Here is a 25571-nt window from a genome sequence, read left to right as displayed (position 1 = left end):
TAAAAGTAAGAGAGAGGGATGGGAGGCCGCCTGGGAATACCAGGTGCTGGAAGCTTTTATCCACACACACCCACCTTCACTCCAAACCTCCTGTTACACACTGACCCAGCGGCTTTTTCTTCATCAAAGCTAATGTCCAAGGCAGTTAAACAAAGTTATTATTATTTATTTATTGTAATATTTACACTATAATTTCCTGTAGTACGAGTGGGACGGGTAAGTGTAGCATCTCTCCTATAAAATATAAAAACATTTCTTTAAATGAAAAGACATGTGAATGATAATTGGTTACCTTTAAATAATTGTGCAGCATGTGTTCCTGATTTACATTGTGTTAACAAGTAAAGAAGGACCCACCGTGACCCTGACCAGGTGCTAAAACTAAAAGACTTTACACTGTGGTTCCACACCTCTCTCTCTCTCTCTCTCTCTCTCTCTCTCTCTCACTCCTTTAGTTCAGCAGAAGTGAAACTGATCTGATCCTGTTCTGTTCGAGTGCGGATCTGTTCCGTGTCTGTGTTTGTAGTTTTGTTGATAATTGAAGTTGATGAACGCAGGTGAGTTTATACATTTCCACACTTCTGTACATTACTGTGTATTGTTACTTTATGTAGTTCAGATTGTTGATTTGATTTAAACACACTTGTTTTGAACAGAACACTCACGAACTAAACCAGGAAGTCTTGGACATTCGCCTGACATTCGAGTTTCTTTCGGCTCGTTCTCGGCTAATAAACATCCAAAAATGAGTGAAACTGCATTAACTGATTCTGCAGTAAACAAGGAACAAACTACAATCAAATATGTTTAAAACGTTTTTTCTGTACACTTTTATTTTCTGTTATTGTGTAAATGTGAGCTTCATCTGAGTTGAAATGATAAGGAAGTTTAAGGGAGCGTCTACAAAGTGCATGAAGCTGAGGTGTAGTTATTACCCAGTGGCATGTACCATTCAATACAACTGTATAAAGTACCACAGTATGGGTACAGTAACAATATATAGTGTAAACAATTCTAAAATCAATCATTTTAATATAATAAACGATGCAGTAGTTACCTAGTGACATGTACCACCCACTACACTTACATTACAGAAACAAACACTACAGTATGGGTACAGTAATAAAGAATTAAAAGTAAAATAAATAACATAATTATTTCATATAACAAAAGATGTAGTAGTTAACTAGTGACTAGTCATACAGCATGGTTACAGTAACGAATCATAAAATGTACTACAGTAACGGTACAGTAATAATAAAATATAGAAGATTAACAAAAAATAAGAAACGCAAATTTTCATAAGACGAAGGTTGTAGTAGTTAACTACTGACTTGTACTAAATACCACAGGCCCATTTCAAATTAAAAGTCCTACAGTATGGGTACAGTAGTTCTTCAAAAACTGAAAATGAACAAAAACCGAGAAATGTAAACATGAACATAACACTCATGAATTAAACCAGGAAGTCTGAGCTGCTGTAAGTAACTTGCTGTGTTTACTGGTGTTTCTGTTTATTTGTAGAAAAATGGCTGAGTCTAAAATTTCAGTAACTCAGGATGAGTTCAGCTGTTCAGTCTGTCTGGAAACACTGAAGGATCCAGCTGCTATTCCATGTGGACACAGTTTCTGTATGGTGTGTATTAATAACTGCTGGGATCAGGAGGATGATAAGGGAACATACAGCTGTCCACAGTGTAGACAAACCTTCACTCCAAGACCTGTTGTGAGTAAAAACATTATTCTGACTGGAGTTGTGGAGAACCTGAGAAAGAGAAAATTCCAAGATCCACTTCCTACTGGATTTGAAGATGTGGATTGTGATTCCTGCACTAGGAAAAAATACAAAGCAGTAAAATCCTGTCTGGTGTGTTTGGCCTCTTTCTGTGAAACTCACCTCCAACTTCACTATGAATCTCCTGCTTATAAGACTCACAAGCTGGTTAAAGCCTCCAGACGACTCCAGGATCAGATCTGCTCTCAGCATAATAAACTGCTGGAGGTTTACTGTCGTACTGATCAGCAGTGTATCTGCACGTTGTGTATGCTAGACAATCATAAAGGACATGATACAATATCAGCTGCAGCAGAAAGAACTGAGAAACAGGTAAAAATATTATACAGCTCTCTTTATCAAGTAACTCATTATTATTTACACTGACGTTGTTTATGTGGTGCTGGTATACAATACAAGTAAATTCTGAATTGTTATTCTGTGTAGAAGCAGCTGCTGGAGATCCAGAGAAAATTCCAGGAGAAAATCCAGAACAGAGAGAAGGAACTTTGTGAGCTGATAAACGCTGTGGAGTCTCACAAGGTAAGTTTTATAAACAAAAAGCTCTCAGGATCAGTCTGAATCTCCTCCATTAAACCAATCTCCATTAAAAATGAGATATTTTATATCTCAGGTAACTTTGCGGGCGGCACGGTGGCTAAGTGGGTAGCACTGTCGCCTCACAGCAAGAAGGTCCTGGGTTCGATCCCCAGGTGGGGCGGTCCGGGTCCTTTCTGTGTGGAGTTTGCATGTTCTCCCCATGTCTGCGTGGGTTTACTCCGGGTGCTCCGGTTTCCTCCCACAGTCCAAAGACATGCAAGTGAGGTGAATTGGAGATGCTAAATTGTCCATGACTGTGTTCGATATAACCTTGTGACTGATTAACCCTGTGTGAAGATAAACTACTGTTTCCTGTCATGAATGTAACCAAAAGTGTTAAACATGACGTTAAAAATCCTAATAAACAAACAAACAAACAGGTAATCTGTGGTCGGTTTTTCATCTGGTTTCTTTTCTTCACATCCTGAAACGGTGATGACTGGACTACAATATTCAGCTATGGTACTGCTTAAACTCCGATTTCCCTCCCCCGAGCCGCCATCGGCTTTGTACTTTCATCAAGATATCTAAAACTCAGACCTGAAACCGAGAAAGAGGAGAGGACGCTGGGGTGGTATGTTTCGCCAAGTTTATTTAAGTCTGCCTGTTTTTATCAGTGTTTTCATCAATGTTTTAATTTCCTACCGACTCTTGGATTTCTACGTATCTGCTGTCAGCGTTATACAACAGGAACTTTTTACCTGGGCGTAAATTGCGCACGATGTTGAGTTATTCCATCAACCAACTAATGAAACTCAACAACTACACTACTCCATCATGTTTATCAGTAATAAAACAACTTGGACTTCTTCGCCGACCCCACTACATTCACAGGAGTTTACGAAGAAAGTTTGTTTACTCCCAGTCTGATAACGTGATTCCATCTTTCTGGTCAGCTGTGCGCACTGCCGCACCGCAAACACGTCATCAGAACGCTGCTGTTATCCGAACTAGTAGCGGTGATGTTTCCATGGCAACACTACATGCGGAGCGGGATATAAAACGTGGAGTGGATTTCAATACTCTTCGGCCGATACAGAGAGAAACTACTTCATCTAAGATCAAAATTGAGCTGTTTAACGCACAATCGCTTACAAAAAAATCCTGCCTCATACACGAACACATCTTGGACAAGTGCTTGGATTTGATGTGCATTACAGAAACCTGGCATCAGCCGGATGTTTTTTCTGCTCTAAATGAGGCCTGTCCCTCTGGCTATAGCTATCTTCAGATCGCCCGCAACACCGGTCGTGGTGGTCGTCTGTGTGTCATCTACCGCAGTGATCTGGATTTGTTCCTTCTGCCCCTGCCTGAGCTGTCTTCTTTTGAATGCTTGGCTTTTAAATGTAATGCCCCTTTTCCTGTGACAGTACTTCTCATCTACCAGCCTCCCAAACCTAACTCATTCTTTATCTCTGAGATGGATCTTCTCTCAACTTTTTGTACAACCTCTGCTAACATTATGATACTTGGGGACATGAATATCCATGTAAATTCTCCCTCCTGCCGTCGTGAAGCTGAATTCCTCCAGTTATTGGACTGTTTTAATCTTAGACAACTTGTTGATGTCCCCACACATACCAAAGGGCACACTCTTGATTTGGTCATCATTGATTCTGCACCCATCAGCAATCTATCTATATATGATGTGGGTGTCTCCGATCATAAGGCTGTCTCAATGGAGTTGCCTTTAACGTCCACCCGCATCAAGCCCAAATGTCAAATTAGTTTCAGAAATTTAAAGAACATTAATCCAGAAACCATGACAGTTTATCTGCAGCATATTCATCATACAAAATTTTCCTCAGTTGAGGGTGCAGTTGATTTTTATAATGCAGCTCTGAGTAGCATTTTGGATATCCATGCTCCAGTTAAAACCAGAACTGTGACTTTCTCTCGCTCAGCACCCTGGTACACTGATGAGCTACAGGATATGAAGACAGCTGGGCGTGCCCTTGAACGGCGTTTCAAAGCTTCTGGCCTTACAGTGCACATGTTCTCAAACATCATCAAAAACAGTCCAGGAAATTCCAAAGAGCTGTTTTCCACCATCAATCATCTCCTCAATCCACAAGCTCCCTCACTTGCGGAAATGACAGAAGAGCACTGTAATAAATGTATGACCTTTTTCAGAACGAAAACAGAGTCAATTCGTTCTGTCCTTCCTGGCTCCTCCCCTCTGTCCATGCAGACTAACCATTTACAGTTTGAGGTCTCTCAGCCCCTTAACTGTTTTCCAGAAGCCTCACAGCAAGAAGTCGAAGACATCATTAGGAGGATGAAACCGTCTACATGTGCCTCAGATCCCTTTCCTACACAATTAGTCAAAGCAAATATTTCTGCCATAAGTCATCTGATCACCACCGTAATAAACCACTCTCTCCAGGCTGGACATGTTCCTTTTGCTCAAAAAAATCCACTCTGGATCCTGAGGTTTTTGCAAACTATAGGCCCATCTCTAACCTTCCCTTTCTTTCCAAAGTAATGGAAAAAGTGGCCACCTTCAGGTCCACCTTAGAGACAATAATCTTTTTGAAATGTTCCAGTCTGGTTTTTGTTCTGCTCACAGCACCGAAACAGCACTGATCAGAGTCACTAATGACCTGTTAATGGCAGCTGATGCTGGCTCACCTTCCTTGCTCATCCTTCTTGATTTATCAGCTGCATTTGACACAGTGGACCATGGAATACTCCTAAATTGGCTACATCACACCATTGGCCTCACGGACACTGCCTTTTCCTGGTTTCAATCCTACCTCAGTGACAGAACAGAGTATGTTTCCCTCGGTAATGCAAGGTCCCAGACACATACTGTGACCTGCGGAGTCCCACAGGGGTCAGTTCTTGGCCCCATCCTTTTCAATCTGTACATGCTCCCGCTTGGTCATGTCATTACTTACCATGGAATTTCATTTCATTGCTACGCTAATGACATACAACTGTATTTGAAAATCAACACACCCTCCTCTTCATCATCATTATTTTTATCATCTTCTCTGACATTGCTTACTGCCTGTCTGGGGGAGATACAGTCATGGATGAAACACAATTTTCTCCAGTTGAACAGTGCCAAAACTGAAGCAATCTTGGTTGGCACCCCGCATCAGATTCAGTCATCTTCCATAAACAGCTTTACTTTCTTTGGTCTCAATATTCCCATTTCCTCATCAGTCACCAATCTTGGTGTAAGATTTGACTCACATCTCACTTTCGATTGCCATATTAAACACCTATGCAAGATCTCTTTTTATCATCTGAGAAATATTGCTAAACTTTGCCCCACTTTTGTCTCCTCCAGACTGGATTACTGCAATGCACTTCTCGTTGGGATTTCTAGCAAAAGTCTTCATAGATTACAGAGCATTCAGAACAGCGCTGCTAGGATCCTGATGAGAGTGTGAAAATATGAGCATATCACGCAGATTCTACGTTCTCTTCACTGGCTTCCCATCTCTGTTAGGATTGAATACAAGGTCTCTCTCCTCACTCACCAGTGTATTTATGGATATGCTCCTACCTATTCAAAAGAACTGCTCACCACTCAAACCTCATTCCGATCCTTCCGCTCTACCAACTCAAATCGCCTTCTCCTCCCAAGAACCAAGCTCAGTACCATGGGTGATCGGGCCTTCTGTTCTGTTATTATTATTATTATTTATTGTTGCTTTGGATCAAGATGCTTAAACATAAATGACTGTATAAGATTTCTGGCAAAGACTTGAGAAGATCACTACATTGAATTTCCCAGTCCTGGCCAGGCTGTTGTTTTCTGATCCTTAAAAGAATTTCTGTAACAGTATGCTACCACTAGCACATTTTACAGTATATATGGTGCTTTTAGGTTTCATAAGATTTAATCCACACATATAACTTTGAATTCAGGACATACAGGAGCAATCTGTGAGGAAGTATAACATGCTGATAAATGCAGTAACAACTAAAGTAATGATGAACACTGAAGAAGTGCTGGAGTTTAAGGTGGAAGGTAGAAGACTGGAACTCTTTCTTATATTTGGGAGGTAGAGTATCAAATACTGCATCACGTGGACATGATGATAGTAACATTTTCAATGGTATGAAAAATCAGGCCATTTAGCACCATCACCAAGCTGAGTGAGGAAAGTCTTAGTCTGGTCAGTAGCTACATATGAATGTGAAGGATGGACACATCTGAGTGAGAAATGTTTCCTCTTTCTGAATCTTCTAACAGTGTTCTGCACAGACAGCAGTGAAAAACATTGAGAGGATCTGTACTGAACTAATCAACTCAATTAACAGAAGATGCTCTGAGCTAAAAGATCTGATCAGAGATCGAGAGACAGCAGAAGTAAGTCAAGCTGAAAAACTCCTGAAACAGGTGGAGCAGCAGATTGTAGAGCTGAAGAGGAAAGATGCTGAACTGGAACAGCTTTCACACACAGAGGATCACGTTCATTTCCTCCAGGTAACAGCACTAAAAATAAGTATATTATTGCTGCACCAATTAATAAAATACAGTAGTACCTTGTAACTTGACGTCCCCTAAACTCAAAATCTTTGAAACCTGATGCCTTTTATTGAGAAATTTGTTCCCTTAAACTCGATTATTGTTAGAATTCATTCAAACATGTTTGGGAGAGTCAGAAATGCAACAGACAACCCGTCACAAGCAAAGCATCCTCTCCTGTCCTCCCAGAGGTTTCCTTTTTATAGGCGTCTCTCCCTGGTGGTAGCTTTGTGCATCTTCCACAAATCTGTAACATAGAGAAAACCCCCCTACACAAAACACATTATGACCCATAAAGTCATAACACTCGGGGTTCTGAGAAATCGTCCATCATTTGTAATTCATCATCATCTTGTTGTTTCTCTGTAAACATTATCTGTCTGGATGTAGAATTTTCAGTCTCTCTCGGCTCCTGCTGGATCTGCAGAATCAGCCGCCATCACAATCAGTCCTTTTCTCTCATTTAATGATGTTACAAAGTCTGTATCTCAGCTGAGAGAGAAAGTAGAAGAATTCTGGAAAGAGCAGTGTGAGAAGATACCAGATGAAGGTGAGTGAAGGATCATCATTCATTTACTTATTAACCCAGTACTGGTCATGGTCACAGTGAGTCCAGGGTTAAATGAAATACACTCACACTGTAGTTTCTCAGACTTAGTCACTTTAGACAAACACTCGAGGAACATGTCAAACTTCTTACTGGCTGTACCTGCGACACTTTCTAGTGCAGATATTTATTTACTGTGATAAGTGATTGTACTGTTACTCTCTCTGCAGTGAAGAAAGTCCAGATTACTTCACCTCCTGAACCTGAAATCAGAGAAGATTTTCTACAATGTAAGTTTCTTCCAAACACACAAACATACACAGTGCAGTGAAAAAATATTTACACCCCCCAGTTATCTGTATTTTTACATATTTGTCACGTTACTAGTTCAGATGCTACAGCAGCTCAGTTTGGTTCAAGTCCAGATTTGATTAGGTCCAAAACCTAAACTTTATTTCCTCAGATTTATTTACTTGATTTACTTGTTATTTGGAATTGTTGTGTTTTTATATTGCACAAGTGTTCAATCTTTAAATCATGAACTGATGACCAGACGTTCTTCTTTAATCCTGAAACACCATCACACAACCACCACCATGACTGACTGTTAAGTGAGATGTTTTTTATTGTAAAATGCTGTTTTAGGTTTATTGCAAGTATAAGAATTCTGACTCATCAGTTCACAGAAAATCATCACCAAAAAGCTTGAGGGTCATTAAGGTTCTTATATTGGTAAATGAGAGGCGAGGCTTTATGTTCCTCTTAGTTAACCGTGATTTTACCCTGTGACTCTCCCATGGATTTTATTTGTGCTCAGTCTCCTTCTAATACTGGAATCATTAAATCAGATTTAAATTGAGGTCAGCAGGTCCTGCGGTTTCCTAAATGTTTGTTTGGGTTCTTGTATGTTTTCCTTGATAAGACATTGATGAGCTCCTGAAGCAATCTTAACTGTTCCAAGTGTCATTTAGAAATCATGGCTCTTACTGTGGTTCGCTAAAGTACTAAAATCTTAGGATTGACTTTGTAACTTTTTCCAGACTGATATACAATTACTTTTTTGATCTATTTTGGAATTTGTTTGGACAGTGGTGAAGTGGTTCTGACAGTGTTCATGCCTCAGATTAGGGACATTTTTGGTCCTTGCTAAAGACCACTGTTTCATGTACTTTTCTTCTATAGTTATTTAAAATCACCAAGAACTTTAGAGGTTAAAACAAGTAAATCAACCATTTAAACTGCTGTCTGTATTTGTTTTATAAATCTTAATGATTCAGTCACAGAAACCCTTGAAACACACACACACACACACACACACACACACACACACACACTAACATACACCAACACACATTTACACAGACACACCCTCTCACACACGTTTACACACATTCACACTTACACACACATTAACAGACACACACACACACACACATATGTGCACACACACACACACACACACACACTGAAACACAATTCAAAAAGCTTTATTAGCATGACGTTGTGTTTGTTGTTGGATTGTATGTTGCTGGTGTGTGTCTGTGTACTGTTTGTGAATGTGTCATGTTTGTGGGGTGTTTCTATATGTCTGTGTAGTGTTTTTGTGCGTTTGTGTAACATTTGTGTGTTTGTGTAGTTTTCATTAGTTTGTGTAGCATTTGTGTGCATTTGTAAATGTTGGTGTCTGTGTATTTGTGTAGTGTCTGTGTGAGTATGTGTAGGGTTTGTCTGTGCTTGTGTAATGTATTTGTGTGTTTGTTTGTGTATTGTTTTTTTAACAAATGTGTGTGTTTGTGTAGTGTACAATACTACAAGTAATTTTTGTGTTTGAGTAGTATTTGTGTGTTTGAGTAGTATTTGTGTGTTTGAGTAGTATGTGTGTGTTTGAGCAGTATTTGTGGGTTTAAGTTAGTGCTGGACAATAATTCGATATCGATATATATCGCGATAGAAAATGTTTCAATAACGGTGATATGATTTTTAAACAAATTCGATCGATATACATTTTGTAAGTGCGTGATGAAGTACGCCACAGGCACGAAGCCAGTGCTCAGCGTTACCGCTCTGATTACACTACAACACGCTACCTACAACACGGTGGATATTAGCGGCAAAATGAGTTCAACAGCTGTGAGGGAACGAGCATCCACAGTCAGGGGCGGGGGGGGGGGGGGGGGGGGTGACATTTTTGCGGAAGCATTTTTGCACGCAGGTGCAAATTTTAGCCATATCGTCCAGCCCTAGTTTGAGTAGTATGTGTGTGTTTGAGCAGTATTTGTGTGTTTGAGTAATATTTGTGTTTGAGCAGTATTTGTGTGTTTGAGTAGTATGTGTGTGTTTGAGCAGTATTTGTGTGTGTTTGAGTAGTATGTGTGTGTTTGAGTAGTATGTGTGTGTTTGAGCAGTATTTGTGTGTGTTTGAGTAGTATGTGTGTGTTTGTGCAGTATTTGTGTGTGTTTGAGTAGTATGTGTGTGTTTGAGTAATATTTGTGCTTATGTGTAGTGTCTATATGTCAGTGTAGTGTTCATGCTTTTGTGTAGCATTTGTTTGTGTTTGAGTAGTAGTTGTGTTGTAGTAGTATTTGTGTGATTGTGTAGTGTCTTTGTGTATGTGTAGGGTTTGTATGAGTTTGTGTAATATATGTGTGTTTGTTTGTGTAGTGTTTGTGTAATGTACAGTATCTTACAAAAGTGAGTACACATTTCTGCAAATATTTGATTTTATCTTTTCATGGGACAACACTATAGAAATGAAACTTGGATGTAACTTGTATAGCAGTATAGATTTACTTCTGAAAATAACTCAACACACAGCCATTAATGTCTAAATAGCTGCAACACATGTGAGTACACCCCACAGTGAACATGTCCAAATTGTGCCCAAAGTGTCAATATTTTGTGTGACCACCATTATTATCCAGCACTGCCTTAACCCTCCTGGGCATGGAATTCATCAGAGCTGCACAGGTTGCTACTGGAATCCTCTTCCACTCCTCCATGATGACATCACGGAGCTGGTGGACGTTAGACACCTTGAACTCCTCAACCTTCCACTTGAGGATGCGCCACAGGTGCTCAATTGGATTTAGTCCATCACCTTTACCAGAGGTGGAAAGTAACAAATTACATTTACTCGCGTTACTATAATTGAGTTTTTTTGTGCACTTGTACTTTTTAAAGTAGATTTTACAGCCAGTAATTTTACTTTTACTTAAGTATGTTTTGTATTAAGAACTGTAATTCGCTACATTTTAAATAACATTCGTTACTGAGTAAAAAAAAGAAAACAATAAAAAACTCGACATCAAACCTGCGCAAATGTAGAGCAGTGGTGGCTAAACTGATCCATAAACAACTCTATGAATCAGTTCATTTGGTGAAGAGATTCAGATGTATAAACCAATCAGAGCTTCCGAATTCACATTCTAGGTGGAATTTCAATCTCTCTCTTCATTGGTTGTTGTATAAATGACAGTTTAGTGAGCGAATAACCAATGTAAGCTTTTTACTGGAAAAGCCAGGAGAGAATAAATGATCTACAATAGTTTTTATAAGGTGGGTATGGATTTATATATTCTGGAAACATACAAGATGGTCTTATATAAAGTGGATTATATATTTAATGGAACAACACATGGATATAGATCGGTAAGCAGATAAGTGGTTATGATTTTCTGCTGTTGTGTGATTGATCTGGGTCGCGGTTCTGCTGTTTACGGTACACTTTCATTTTGCAACGATAGCAAAGCATTACGAAATATTGTGATTTTTTAAGTAAAACGGACAGCATAAATGTGATTGTAAGATTCTGCTGGTTTGTTTTTGATCATGTTCCTACGACGGTGTAAGACCCGTTATATTTTTTATAAGTGCAACCCTAAACCCCCCCCCCCTCCCACACAGGTAAACACCTGACATCCCACCCCCCACACTATGTCTTCCACCAACCCACCAGCCCATGGTGTTTTTTTTTATTTCCAGTTCTAAAAGTTGGCAACCCTAGTTGGCACTATTGACCTGAACCAAGTTAGTTAGCGTCAAGTCCAACTAGTTATAAAATACAGCGATTTATTGAGAATAAACAGAAATAATGCTGTTTTTAATTGATAACAGCAGTTGCAGTCTGTTAGGTGTGTAAAGTGGTTAACGTTTACTCTGAGTACAGTTTAAATTTTAAGAGTTAATTTTTACTTGAGTAGATTTTTAGACTAGTAATTTTACTTGTACTTAAGTAAAAAATCATCAAAGTAATAGTACTTTTACTTGAGTACAATATTTTAGTATTCTTTCCACCTCTGACCTTTACCTTCAGCTTTGTCAGCAAGGCAGTTGTCATCTTGGAGGTTGTATTTGGGGTCATTATTGTGTTAAAAAACTGCCATGCAGCCAAGTTTCCGGAGTGAGGGAAGCATGATCTGTTTCAGAATGTAACAGTACATGTTGGAATTCATGTTTCCCTCAATGAACTGCAGCTTCCCAGTGCCGGTAGCACTCATGCAGCCCAATACCATGATGCTACCACCATGCTTGCCTGTAGGCAAGAGACAGTTGTCTTGGTACTTCTTACCAGGGCGCCGCCACACATTCTGGTCACCATCTGAGCCAAACAAGTTTATCTTGGTCTCGTCAGACCACAGGACATTCCAGTAATCCATTCGTGGACTGCTTGTCTTCAGCAAACTGTTTGCGGGCTTTCTTGTGCATCAGCTTCCTTCTGGGATGATGGTCATGCAGACCGAGTTGATGCAGTGTGTGGTGTATGGTCTGAGCACTGACAGGTTGACCTCCCACGTCTTCAGCCTCTGCAGCAATGCTGGCAGCACTCATGCGTCTATGTTTTTAAAGCCAACCTCTGGATATGACGCTTAACACGTGGACTCAACTTCTTTGGTCGACCCTGGTGAAGCCTGTTCCGAGTGAAACCTGTCCTGGAAAACCGCTGTATGACCTTGGCCACCGTGCTGTTGCTTAGTTTCAGGGTGTTAGCAATCTTCTTATAGCCCAGGCCATCTTTGTGGAGAGCAACAATTCTATTTCTCACATCCTCAGAGAGTTCTTTGCCACGAGGTGCCATGTTGAATATCCAGGGGCCAGTATGAAAGAATTGTACCCAAAACACCAAATTTAACAGCTCTGTTCCCCATTCACACCTGGGACCTTGACACATGACACCAGGGAGGGACAACGACACACTTTGGCACAATGTGGACATGTTCACTGTGAGGTGTACTCACTTATGTTGCAGCTATTTAGACATTAATGGCTGTGTATTGAGTTATTTTCAGAAGACAGTAAATCTACACTGCTATATCAGCTGTACACTGACTACTCTAAGTTATAACCAAGTTTCATTTCTATAGTTTTGTCCCATGAAAAGATATAATCAAATATTTGCAAAAATGTGAGGGGCATACTCACTTTTGTGAGATACTGTATGTGTGTATGTGTAGTGTCTGTGTGATTGCGCAGTGTTTGTGTAATGTGTGTTTGAGTAGTATCTGTGTGTATATGTAGTGTTTGTGCAGTGTTTGTGTAATGTTTGTGTGTGATTGTGTAGTGTTTGTGTGATTGTGTAGTGTTTGTGTGTATGCGTAGGGTTTGTATGTGTTTGTGTAATGTTTGTGTGATGTATGTGTGTTTGTGTGATTGTGTAGGGTTTGTATGTGTTTGTGTGATGTATGTGTGTGTAGTGTTTGTGTGTATGCATAGGGTTTGTATGTGATTATTTAATGATTGTGTGATTGTGTCTGTGTTTGTGTGTGTTTGTGTAATGTATGTGTGTATGTGTAGTATCTGTGTGATTGTGCAGTGTTTGTGTAATGTTTGTGTTTGAGTTGTATTTGTGTGTATGTGTAGTGTCTGTGTGTATTTGTGTAGTGTTGTGTGTTAGTGTAGGGTTTGTGTGTGTTTGTGTAATGTATGTTTGTGTGGTGAAGTCAAGATTCAAGAGTTTTACTGTCATGTGCACAGAAGAACCAGCAGTTACACTGTACAATGAAATTCTTACTTTGTTCATCCTCCAAACATCAATAAGTATTGTACATAAAACAAAATTAAACTAACACAATAAAAGAATTAGTATAAAACTTTTTCAAAAAATATTTAAATTTAAACTATAAAAAAAACTGTTTATATACAAAGTAATAAAAATAGAAATAAACTAAGGCAGTTCTGATAAATGTCCTGTAGTGCAGGGAAGGACGTTCCAGAAATTCTTTGTGCAGTTTTTATTACACGCTGGAGTGCCTTCCTGTCCTCTGCAGTGCAGTTTCCGTACCAGACTGTGATGGAGCTGGTAAGGACACTTTCCACTCTACATTTGTAGAAGTTGCTGAGAATTTTGGTTGACATGCCAAATTTTTTTAGTCTTCTTAGGAAGTACAGTCTCTGTTGTGACTTTTTGATGATGTGGCGTGTGTTGCAGGACCAGGTGAGATCCTCACTGATGTGCACACCCAGGAATTTGAAGGTTTTCACCTTCTCCACTACTGTTCCACCTATATACAGTGGTGTATGCTGTTCTCCTCTCCTCCTGTGGGTTGTTCTGACGCCAGCCCACAAGATCTGCTACCTCCTTCCTGTACGCCGTCTCATCCTCCCCAGTAATAAGACCAATGACGGTGGTGTCATCAGCAAACTTAATAATACTGGTGGTGTTATAAGAGGCCACACAGTTATGTGTGAAGAGCGAGTACAGAAGAGGGCTCAGCACGCAGCCTTGAGGTGTCCCAATGTTTATGGTCTTTGTGCTGGATGTTCGCGTGCCAATCCTGACTGACTGAGATCGGTCAGATAGAAAATCTAGTATCCAGTTACAGCACAGCAGTCTCTGATCTCACGTTGTGTTGTTATCCTGGTTCTCAGCTCATCCAGCTTGTTTTCGAGGGAGCGAACGTTAGCCAGCAACAGGCTAGGTAGCGGTGGTCGTGTAGCCCTAGCCTTTAGCCTAGCATGAAGCCCACCTCTCCTGCCACGCTTCCGTTTTGGCCGCTCTGTTCGCCGTCTATGTCGCTCGTCCAATACCGGTGCTGCTGGGCCATGCTGCTCGAATTCGGGTTTGTGTGTGTTTGTGTAATGTTTGTGTGATTGTGTAGTGTTTGTGTGTATGTGTAAGGTTTGTGTGTGTTTGTGTAGTGTTTGTGTAATGCATGTGTGTGTTTATGTAGTCTTTGTGTGTATGCGAAGGTTTTTGTGTGTTTGTGTAGTGTTTGTGTGATTGTGTAGGGTTTCTATGTGATTGTATAGTGTTTGTGTGATTGTGTAGTGTTTGTGTAATGTGTGTGTGTTTGTGTGATTGTGTAGTGTTTGTGTGATTGTGTAAGGTTTCTATGTGATTGTGTAGGGTTTGTATGCATTTTTGTTCTGTTTGTGTAATGTGTTTTTTTGTAGTATTTGTGTATATGTGTAGTTTCTGTGTGTATTTGTGCATTGTGTGTGTAATGTGTGTGTTTGTGTAGTGTTTGTGTAATGTATGTGTGTATGTGTGAGTTTATGTGATTGTGCTTTTGTGTAATGTATGTGTGTTTGTGTATTGTTTGTGTGTATGCGAATGGTTTGTGTGTATGCGAATGGTTTGTGTGTGATTGTGTAGTGTTTGTGTGTATGTGTAGTGTCTGTGTGATTGTGCAGTGTTTGTTTAATGTGTGTGTTTGTGTTGTATTTGTGTGTATGCATAGGGTTTGTATGTGATTGTGTAGTTTGTGTAATATATGTGTGTGTTTGTGTAATGTATGTGTGTGTTTGTGTACTGTTTGTGTAATGTATGTTTGTGTTTCTTGTCATGTGTAGGGTTTGTGTGTGATTGTGTAGTGTTTGTGTAATGTATGTGTGTTTGTGTAGTGTTTGTGTGATTATGTAGTGTTTGTGTAATGTATGTGTGTGATTGTGGACTGTTTGTGTAGTGTTTGTGTGATTGTGTAGTGTTTGTGTGATTGTGTAGTGTTTGTGTTTATGTAGTGTTTGTGTGATTGTTTGTGTGTATGTGTAGGGTTTGTGTGTTTATGTGATGTATGTGTGTGTTTGTGTAGTGTTTGTGTAATGTATGTGTGAAATGTGTGTGTGTTTGTGTGATTGTAGGGTTTGTGTAGTGTGTGTAATGTATATGTGTGTGATTGTGTAGTATCTGTGTGATTGTGTAGTGTTTGTGTGTAAGTGAGTTTGTGTGATTGTGTATTATTTGTGTAATGTATGTGTTTGTGTGTATGTGTGAGTTTATGTGTTTGTGTCTGTGTGTATGCATGTGATTGTGTCTGTGTGTATGCTTAGGCTTTGTGTGTGATTGTGTAGTGTTTGTTTGATTGTGTAGTGTTTGATTGTGTAGGGTTTGTGTGATTGTGTAGGGTTTGTTTGAATGTGTAGGGTTTGTGTGATTGTGTAGTGTTTGATTGTGTAGGGATTGTGTGATTGTGTAGGGTTTGTGTGATTGTGTAGGGTTTGTTTGATTGTGTAGGGTTTGTGTGATTGTGTAGGGTTTGTATGATTGTGTAGTGTTTGTGTGACTGTGTAGGGTTTGTGTGATTGTGTAGGGTTTGTGTGATTGTGTAGGGTTTGTTTGATTGTGTAGGGTTTGTGTGATTATGTAGGGTTTGTGTGATTGTGTAGGGTTTGTGTGATGGTGTAGGGTTTATTTGATTGTGTAGGGCTTGTGTGATGGTGTAGGGTTTATTTGATTGTGTAGGGTTTGTGTGATGGTGTAGGGTTTATTTGATTGTGTAGGGTTTGTGTGATGGTGTAGTTTTTGATTGTGTAGTGTTTGTGTAGGGTTTGTGTGATTGTGTAGGGTTTGTGTGATTATGTAGTTTTTGATTGTGTAGTGTTTGATTGTGTAGGGTTTGTGTGATTGTGTAGGGTTTGTTTGATTGTGTAGGGTTTGTGTGGTTGTGTAGGGTTTGTGTGATTGTGCAGTGTTTGTGTAGTGTTTGTGTAGGGTTTGTGTGATCGTGTAGTGTTTGATTGTGTAGTGTTTGATTGTGTAGGGTTTGTTTGATTGTGTAGGGTTTGTGTGATTGTGTAGTGTTTGATTGTGTAGGGTTTGTGTGATTGTGTAGGGTTTGTGTGATTGTGTAGGGTTTGTGTGATTGTGTAGGGTTTGTGTGATTGTGTTGGGTTTGTTTGATTGTGTAGGGTTTGTGTGATTGTGTAGGGTTTGTGTGATTGTGTTGGGTTTGATTGTGTAGTGTTTGATTGTGTAGGGTTTGTGTGATTGTGTAGTGTTTGATTGTGTAGGGTTTGTGTGATTGTGTAGGGTTTGTGTGATTGTGTAGGGTTTGTGTGATTGTGTAGTGTTTGATTGTGTAGGGTTTGTGTGATTGTGTAGGGTTTGATTGTGTAGGGTTCGTGTGATTGTGTAGGGTTTGTTTGATTGTGTAGGGTTTGTGTGATTGTGTAGGGCTTGTGTGATTGTGTAGGGTTTGTGTGATTGTGTAGGGTTTGTGTGATTGTGTAGGGTTTGTGTGATTGTGTAAGGCTTGTGTGATTGTGTAGGGTTTGTGTGATTGTGTAGGGTTTGATTGTGTAGTGTTTGATTGTGTAGGGTTTGTGTGATGGTGTAGGGTTTGTTTGATTGTGTAGGGTTTGTGTGATTGTGTAGTGTTTGATTGTGTAGGGTGTGATTGTGTAGGGTTTGTTTGATTGTGTAGGGTTTGTGTGATTGTGTAGGGTTTGTGTGATTGTGTAGGGTTTGATTGTGTAGTGTTTGATTGTGTAGGGTTTGTGTGATTGTGTAGGGTTTGGTTGTGTAGGGTTTGTGTGATTGTGTAGGTTTTGTTTGATTGTGTAGGGTTTGTGTGATTGTGTAGGGTTTGATTGTGTAGGGTTTGATTGTGTAGGGTTTGTGTTATTGTATAGTGTTTGTGTGATTGTGTAGTGTTTGATTGTGTAGGGTTTGTGTGATTGTGTAGTGTTTGTGTGATTGTGTAGGGTTTGTGTGATTGTGTAGGGTTTGTGTGATTGTGTAGGGTTTGTGTGATTGTGTAGTGTTTGATTGTGTAGGGTTTGTGTGATGGTGTAGGGTTTGTTTGATTGTGTAGGGTTTGTGTGATTGTGTAGGGTTTGTGTGATTGTGTAGGGTTTGTGTGATTGTGTAGGGTTTGATTGTGTAGTGTTTGTGTGATTGTGTAGTGTTTGTGTGATTGTGTAGTGTTTGTGTGATTGTGTAGGGTTTGTGTGATGTGTAGGGTTTGTGTGATTGTGTAGTGTTTGATTGTGTAGGGTTTGTGTGATTGTGTAGGGTTTGTATGCATTTTTGTAGTGTTTTTTTAATGTGTATGTGTGTTTGTGTAGTATTTGTGTGTATGTGTAATGTGTGTTTGTGTATTTTGTGTGTTTGTGTGTGTGGTTTTTGTGTAATGTGTGTGTTTGTGTAGTGTTTGTGTAATGTGTGTGTGATTGTGTGTATGTGTAGGGTTTGTGTGTGTTTGGATTGTGTGTTGCTATGTATAATTACACACACACACACACACACTGTACACACACTGTACACACACTCTCTCTCTCTCTTCTAAGTTAATTGGTTTATTTTGTGTTTCCTCTCCAGATGTTTGTCGGTTCACACTGGATCCAAACACAGTAAATAAAATCCTCCGTCTGTCTGAGGAGAACAAAGTGGTGACCTGCAGTATAACAGAACAGTCGTATCCTGATCATCCAGATAGATTTAATAATTACCACCAGGTTGTGTGTAGAGAGAGTGTGAGTGGACGCTGTTACTGGGAGGTTGAGTTGAGTGGGAATGTTGGGGTTTATATAGCAGTGTCATATAAAAGCATCAGCAGGAAGGGACGTGGTGTTGAGTGTGTGTTTGGACGTAATGATCAGTCCTGGAGTTTAGACTGTTCTCCATCCAGCTTTTCATTCTGGCACAATAACAAAAAGACTGAAATTCCCATAATGCCGAGTTCCTCTAGAATAGGAGTGTATGTGGATTATGAAGCAGGAACTCTGTCCTTCTACAGCGTCTCTGATACAATGAAGCTCCTCCACAGAGTTCAGACCACGTTCACTCAGCCCCTCTACCCGGGGTTTTATCTTTATTTAGGATCAGTGAAACTGTCAGATTGAACAAATTAAATGTAAAATTTACATGAAAGTGTAACATTAATCTGTTTGAGTGATTTTAGAATCTGTGAGGCAGTGATACATTTATGAAGATTTTCTTTTTCAATTTATTAACCACCATTTATTCAGAGCTGTGAAAAAGTATTTACCCCCTTTCCTCATTTGGCAAGATGGCGGTGCGTGTACATCGCGTGTATTACTGCATTTCATTGGCTCTGTACTTGTTTACTCTGCACAATGACAATAAAGTTGAATCTAATCTAATCTGATTTCTTCTTTTCTTAAACATTTTTCATCTAAATGGATTCAGATATTAAAACTAAATTAAATAAAAGACAAACTGAATATTTAAAAACATAAAAGAGAAGATTTCTGTACATTACAAAATGGTAAATGTGATCATTTTCACCTTAAACTTCTTTCTTCTCAAGTCTGTTATAACCCCAAATCAGAAAAAGTTGAGACAGTATGAAAAATGCAAATAAAATAATGCAAATACTATTAAAAAGAATAAAAAATACATTAATAATAATAAAGTCACAAATCTGTACCTATTGAACAAGATGTAATGTATCTCTAGCACCACTAGATGAGGATGATGATCTCCACATGATTATAAACTCCACTTTAAAAGTCAGTTAAACAGTAAAGATTTTAATTTGGCTTTTTTAAGTTTAGCTAATAATAAATTCAGAACAAGGAGACCTTTGATTTTCAAAGGCAGTTAAACAAAGTTACTTGCTGATATCGGTGGTAATATTTTGTAATATTTATTTGTTCTTTCCTATGTACCAGAAAAGTCGTCTTTGCTGCCTGCAACACCTTACAAATCACATTTTTTCTTGCTGATGTGATGTTGTATTGAAACCAAAATAAATTAATAAATAAATAAATTACAGCTTGTTGCTTGGGTACAGATTTGTGACATTCTTATTATTATTGCTATTATTATTATTTTATTTTTTTAATTATTAAATGTTCCTGTTGGGTTTGTTGTTATTTTTTGGAAAACTGTTCATGTTTTGAAGTGTAAAACCATAAACAGCACCGTCTATAAATAAATGAATCTTGTGCTTCCACTTGAGATTTTTGTTTACGTGAACAATGTCTGAAATTTGACGAGCTTGATTAGTTTGTAATATGTGTTAAGATGATGAATGAACATAAATGTTAATTACTTATTTGGTTATTTTAGTTTCAATACAATGTAAACTTTCAAGATAAAGAAGGCAAAAATAAAAATGTCCCAAGTGTTTTTGTAACGTGTTGTAGACCTGATTTGTGACTGTTTTTGGTATACAGGAAAGAAAAGGCCGAATGCATGTGAAAATGTTTTAAGGTTGTTGTGTTGTGCAGTTTAACCATTGTGTTATTACAACAACCCAAATGTGAGGTTCTTTCTTTACAATGGGTCAACTATGTAACTTTACTGCAGCTTGTATTTAAATGAAAGGTTTACATTGCTGTCTTCAGGATTTCCACTTTAGTGATATTTAATGTTAATAGCTGTTCTGATCTAAAAGATGCTGCTGCCTTTGACCTTTAAAACTGAGAAGTGATTTGTGAGATAATTAAAATAAGTGAAATGTTTATTTTGTACTTTGGTTTTATATTATTTGTACAAACATTTGTTTTATGCAACTTTAAACCTGTAATAAAAGATGAACGTTTTAAATGTGTCTTTATTTGCTTTAACTAAGCTAAAGTTTTTAACAGGGACACAAATGACAGTTTGTGTAGCAGGGCTTGACACGCCTCACTATTGAAGTGGAAGGTAAACCCACACTCCTGCAAGAATGGAAATAGTAAGTAAGTAAAATGTTTTTATAAAGCTATAAAACTACTTCTACTGACCAAAGTACACAGAGCTCACACTTGTCAGAGACAACGTTTGAAGTCCAGGTCAATCGGACCTGCTAGTTAGAGAAAGCTCACTCGTTCGTTAGTTTAAGTCCAAAAGTGTACGTACGGAGATCAAACCCACGACCTTGGCGTTATTAGCACCACGCTCTAACCAACTGATGTCCAAGTGCAGTGCATATACCCACATACCCGATTCTACACTGACAGCCCTTCAGTTCTGTCCAAATTGGAAGAATGTTCTTTTGGTTTGCGTAGATGTTAAACAAAGCTACTCACCCAACGTGGGGCTCGAACCCATGACCCTGAGATTAAGCGTCTCATGCTCTACTGACTGAGCTAGCCGGGCTTAAGCAGCAGGTCAGAACAGACAGCTCATCGGTCAGACCATCAGAGTGATGTAGGTTTAATTCACTAACATCACGACCAGATTAAGAACTAATTCACAGTTTACAAACAAACACAATTCAGAATAAGTAACAGAAACAGAAACAGACTTACTGTCACTTTTAAACTACTACACAATTACTGAACCCGCTCCATTATGCTTTAAACCTCAGTGTATATTATCTAGAAACAGATGCTCTTCATACAGAAATATGCTTTACATTTGCTTGATGGTAATAACTCTTAGTGAAGTCTTAATGAACAGTTAAAACATCAATTCAGGTTGTTTTTAGTTCAACTGGAAAAAAAAAATTAACAGTAGCTCAACTTCCTAAAACCCAGAATCTACACGTACAAATCCTAGGACCTGAGTCGTATCTGCTCCAGTCAGTGGTTGGCGGCATTAAGCTCAGTCAAGAACTTTAAGAAATATATAGTTTAAACAGAACACACATATAAGAACCTACAAAACCTCTTAGATGTGTATTAAGAAAGTCTGAACATAAGAAATGACTAGACAGCGATGTCTGAAGTAGGCCTGAGATCTCAGATCATTAAAATAACATGAAACTGCTGCATTTCTGGTGCAATAACAACCAAATTCAGTTTAGGAGCCGCTCATTTCTGCAGATCTTCACTGTAGTGATGGGTCGGTCGCGAACGATCCGGCTCTAAGAGTCGGCTCTTTAAAGTGAACGACGGGATCCGGCTCCTGATTGGGAGCCGATTCGTTTTTTCCCATTTTTTTTTCTGTCAAAACCGCACGTGATTGGTCAAGATACATGGTGGCGTTTGTGTTTACATGTGATGGCACATAGACTGTGTATCTGTCCCCTCAGAGAGAATCTTTTTTAACAGGGCAGATCATAACAGAAAGGAGAAACAGGATCAACCCATCAAAGATGAGCTCCTTGGTTTTTCTGAATGCTAATCTTCACTAAATACTTACAAATAATACTGTCACCTGGATTTTCTTTTTGTTTTGCACATTTTCATTTTGTTGAGTGTGAGTGATGCTTCGTTGATGTTCTGCTGTTTCATTCTAGATGCTTGTTTATTTTGTTTTGTTTATTAGGATTTTAACGTCACGTTTTACACTTTGGTTACATTCATGGCAGGAACATTCACCTCACTTGCATGTCTTTGGACTGTGGGAGGAAACCGGAGCACCCGGAGGAAACCCACATGGACACGGGAAAGACATGCAAACTCCACACAGAAAGGACCCGGACCACCCCACCTGGGGATCGAACCCAGGACCTTCTTGCCGTGAGGTGACAGTGCCAACCACTTAGCCACCGTGCCGTCCCGCTCTAGATGCAAATGTACAATTAATATACACAATCAGATCTTTTAGTCTAATTGAGATTGGTCTTTGTTTTTGTATTTTATAATTTATTGTTGGAGCACTCTGTTCCATGTTGAGTATATAAATAAAGCAATTTAAATAATAAACATTTAATACAATGGTTTTTTTTTTTACATTAGTAATTCATTTTACATGTAATTTGGTAATAAATTAATTTAAGCAACAAAAAAATCTAAGGAGCCACTTGGGAGCCGAAAGAGCCGGCTCTTTTTAGTGAGCCGAGCCAAAAGAACCGGCTCTCTAAAAGGAGCCGAAATTCCCATCACTACTTCACTGAAAGTGTGCAGACTCTCAAATGTTTTTTATGCTGCCATGCAGCTGGTTGAATGTAGTTAGTGTAGAATTATGTACAAAGATTAAAAAAAAAAACTTAATGGATTAGCTCAATTGGTTAGAGCAGGGGTGCACAACTTCTTTATACCAAGGGCCGATTTCACATAAACACCTAAACCAGAGGGCCACACATTTCATTTTTACAGATCTGTCCACATGAATTTGTAATACAGTTAGGGCTGGGTGATACTGAAAAAAAAAAAATTGAGTATTTTCAAGTGTATTATCGAGTCTCGATTGCAATTTCTTTTTTGTTTTTGTATAATGCAATTGAAATTTTTTTATTTAAAAGACGGCAGAAGTGCAAAAATAGTAACAGCACCACCTATAATTATCCTTTCAAGGAAATCAAACTTTATAACAATATAACAATAATTAACAATAATTTGAACAAAATAGACATCTTAATTAGCTATATCCTTTATATAAAAAACTCACAAACAACTCACTTTAAATAATGTGCAGCATAAGAAAAGTGCAAAACCACAAACAGTTCTTTACAGGTCAAGGAACTCGAGCCTGTTTACTGTTTCCACCATATAAGTGAGTCTGTATCAGTATCTACACTGGGGGACATCAAGTAAACACTCAGCTCAGCTTTGATTTTGTCCTCTTGTGATTGGGGAGTGGATGGAGGGGGCACATTCCACGTCTAACCATATGGACTACAATTTCCATGAGCCCCTGGACTGTCACGTGACTATAACATGTCCCCGGTCAGCCAATCCTGATCGCGCTCACCGTCTCCGGAGTTTTGATTCAGTTCAGCTGTGTTCGGTTCCATGAATCTTATTTAAACTCTTCTGTTTGAGTCTCGTTGTGAAGTTTTGCCGATCGTGTTTGTGTCCTTATTTCTAAATCTAACCGTTACCGTGTATAATCCTTGCTGTCTTCCGTTTCCTGCCTGTCTGTTTATCCTCTGGTTTTGGATTTTGTACACTGTTTTTGCCCTTTTGATATTAAACTTTCCCTGATGTATATTCCGCGAGCGTCTGGTCAGTTTCTGCTTCATGACATGTTGGTATTTTAATTAAAATATAAAGTATGTAAACAATCGCGATTGTCACATTTCTAACATCATGTGAAAACGTTCATTCGAATTAATCGTGAAAATCGCCCAGCACTAAATACAGTTATATCAAATCAGGTAGTTAGAAGAAATGTGTTGGTCAGTGGGAGATACTGCAGCGTCTTTCTGACACCAGCTGATTAATGTGGTCGCAAGCACAGCAGACATGAGAAAATACCTGTATGTCCATTCAGGGTTAAATTTCCTCTGCTCGAGATCCACTTTACTTTTTTTACTCGTACTTGGTTTGGACAAACACATGGTACCGCTGAGGTAACTTGTATTTACATCATTTACTTTTCAGTCGCAATTTCATGGAATTACCCGGTGAATTTAAAGTGACAGCATCATTTATTTAAAAATGCATCAGCACTTTATTTGGCGGGCCGGATCGAGAGTTTTGCCGGGCCGGATCTGGCCCGCGGGCCGTATGTTGTGCACCCCTGCTTTAGACTGTTGTAATGGGCTGTTGTTATTGTTATAAACTGAAGCTACTGTGGCACCAGGCAGCAAAAAGTGATTTTGAATTCCTACAGTAAAATTATCTCAAAACCACAAGATTAGTACTAGAGTAAGTGTTCTTTATTACGGAGCCCCTAAGGTGACATCCTCTGAAAAAAAAATAACGCGTGGCCACGACTTAGTAACGCGTTCCCACGCCTTATTAACGCGTGGCCACGACTTACTTAACGCGTTCCCACGCCTTACTAACGCGTGGCCACGACTTAGTAACGCGTGGCCACGACTTACTTAACGCGTTCCCACGCCTTAGTAACGCGTGGCCACGCCTTAATAACGCGTGGCCACGACTTAGTAAGGAGTGGGAATGAGATCGTGGCCACGACTTAAAAAGGTTGAAACAGTTGAATATTGTTTACTCTGTTTACTTTCTTGACTATCGTGTCAATAAACAGAATGGATGATTAAAGCATTGTACTTGCTTACTTTATATTTATTACATCTACAACAGTAGCGAACATTAACGTGTGTATAAACATTACTATGACAACTCGCATACGTCTGTGTGTGCGTAACAGTTCCGTACTGAAACATAAAACCATCACACGTTCTATACATTCACACATGTTGTTAGCCGTAGATTGTTTGTTTTGGAGCCTTGATGTAATATGCAGTCTCCCTCCTGGGTGTAACAGATGATCACACCACATTCAACTGTTTCCCCTAACAACATGTGTTAATGTATGGAACGTGTGATGGTTTTATGTTTCAGTACGGAACTGTTACGCACACACAGACGTATGCGAGTTGTCATAGTAATGTTTATACACACGTTAATGTTCGCTACTGTTGTAGATGTAATAAATATAAAGTAAGCAAGTACAATGCTTTAATCATCCATTCTGTTTATTGACACGATAGTCAAGAAAGTAAACAGAGTAAACAATATTCAACTGTTTCAACCTTTTTAAGTCGTGGCCACGATCTCATTCCCACTCCTTACTAAGTCGTGGCCACGCGTTATTAAGGCGTGGGAACGCGTTAAGTAAGTCGTGGCCACGCGTTACTAAGGCGTGGGAACGCGTTAAGTAAGTCGTGGCCACGCGTTAATAAGGCGTGGGAACGCGTTAAGTAAGTCGTGGCCACGCGTTAATAAGGCGTGGGAACGCGTTACTAAGTCGTGGCCACGCGTTATTTTTTTTTCAGAGGATGTCACCTTAGGGGCTCCGTACTTTATGGATGTCGGGGTGGCACCTGATAACAATTTGTTTTGTTTATTTTATTGCTCTTCAAAAAGTGGTATTAACAACCGAACAGACACTTCACATGAGTTTGAGATCCGATCACATCAAATTCCTCCAGTAAAAATGTCTGAAATGTATTTCATTAATAACAGAGTCGATGCTCTTCTTGAACTGAGTGGATTTTGTGCATCAGAACTCGGTAAATAATGTTTATTAAACTGTAAACAGCAGTTTTACCCTCTTTAACGCTTTGGGTACCGTAATACATGGTTTAGAGGTACAGTAACATGTTTAGTGTAGATGGTGCAGTGATAATTACCCAGACAGCACAAATACGTCGTTGCTACTTCGCTGCTCCCTACTTAGAATGGTTGGCGTTACATAGTA

The 25571-nt window shown here is 39.1% G+C and overlaps 2 protein-coding genes across 2 annotated transcripts in view; both read left to right on the top strand.

Moving 5' to 3' along the window:
- Window positions 1-25571, top strand: part of LOC134326271 (zinc finger protein 585A-like) — a 338798-nt gene that overhangs the window by 187666 nt on the left and 125561 nt on the right. The gene's annotated exons all lie outside the window — the stretch shown is intronic.
- LOC134326805 (tripartite motif-containing protein 16-like) lies at window positions 1505-18727 on the top strand. Its single transcript, XM_063008958.1, has 6 exons — window positions 1505-2107; window positions 2222-2317; window positions 6585-6818; window positions 7251-7410; window positions 7638-7697; window positions 17943-18727. Exons 1-6 carry the CDS (start codon window positions 1529-1531, stop codon window positions 18464-18466), a joined length of 1653 nt encoding a protein of 550 aa, XP_062865028.1. The 5' UTR covers window positions 1505-1528; the 3' UTR covers window positions 18467-18727.

Source organism: Trichomycterus rosablanca, chromosome 14 (genome assembly GCF_030014385.1).
Source record: "Trichomycterus rosablanca isolate fTriRos1 chromosome 14, fTriRos1.hap1, whole genome shotgun sequence".
NCBI lineage: Eukaryota > Metazoa > Chordata > Actinopteri > Siluriformes > Trichomycteridae > Trichomycterus > Trichomycterus rosablanca.
The sequence above is the reverse complement of the archived record's forward strand: the minus strand, read 5'-3'. Positions and strand labels throughout refer to the sequence as shown.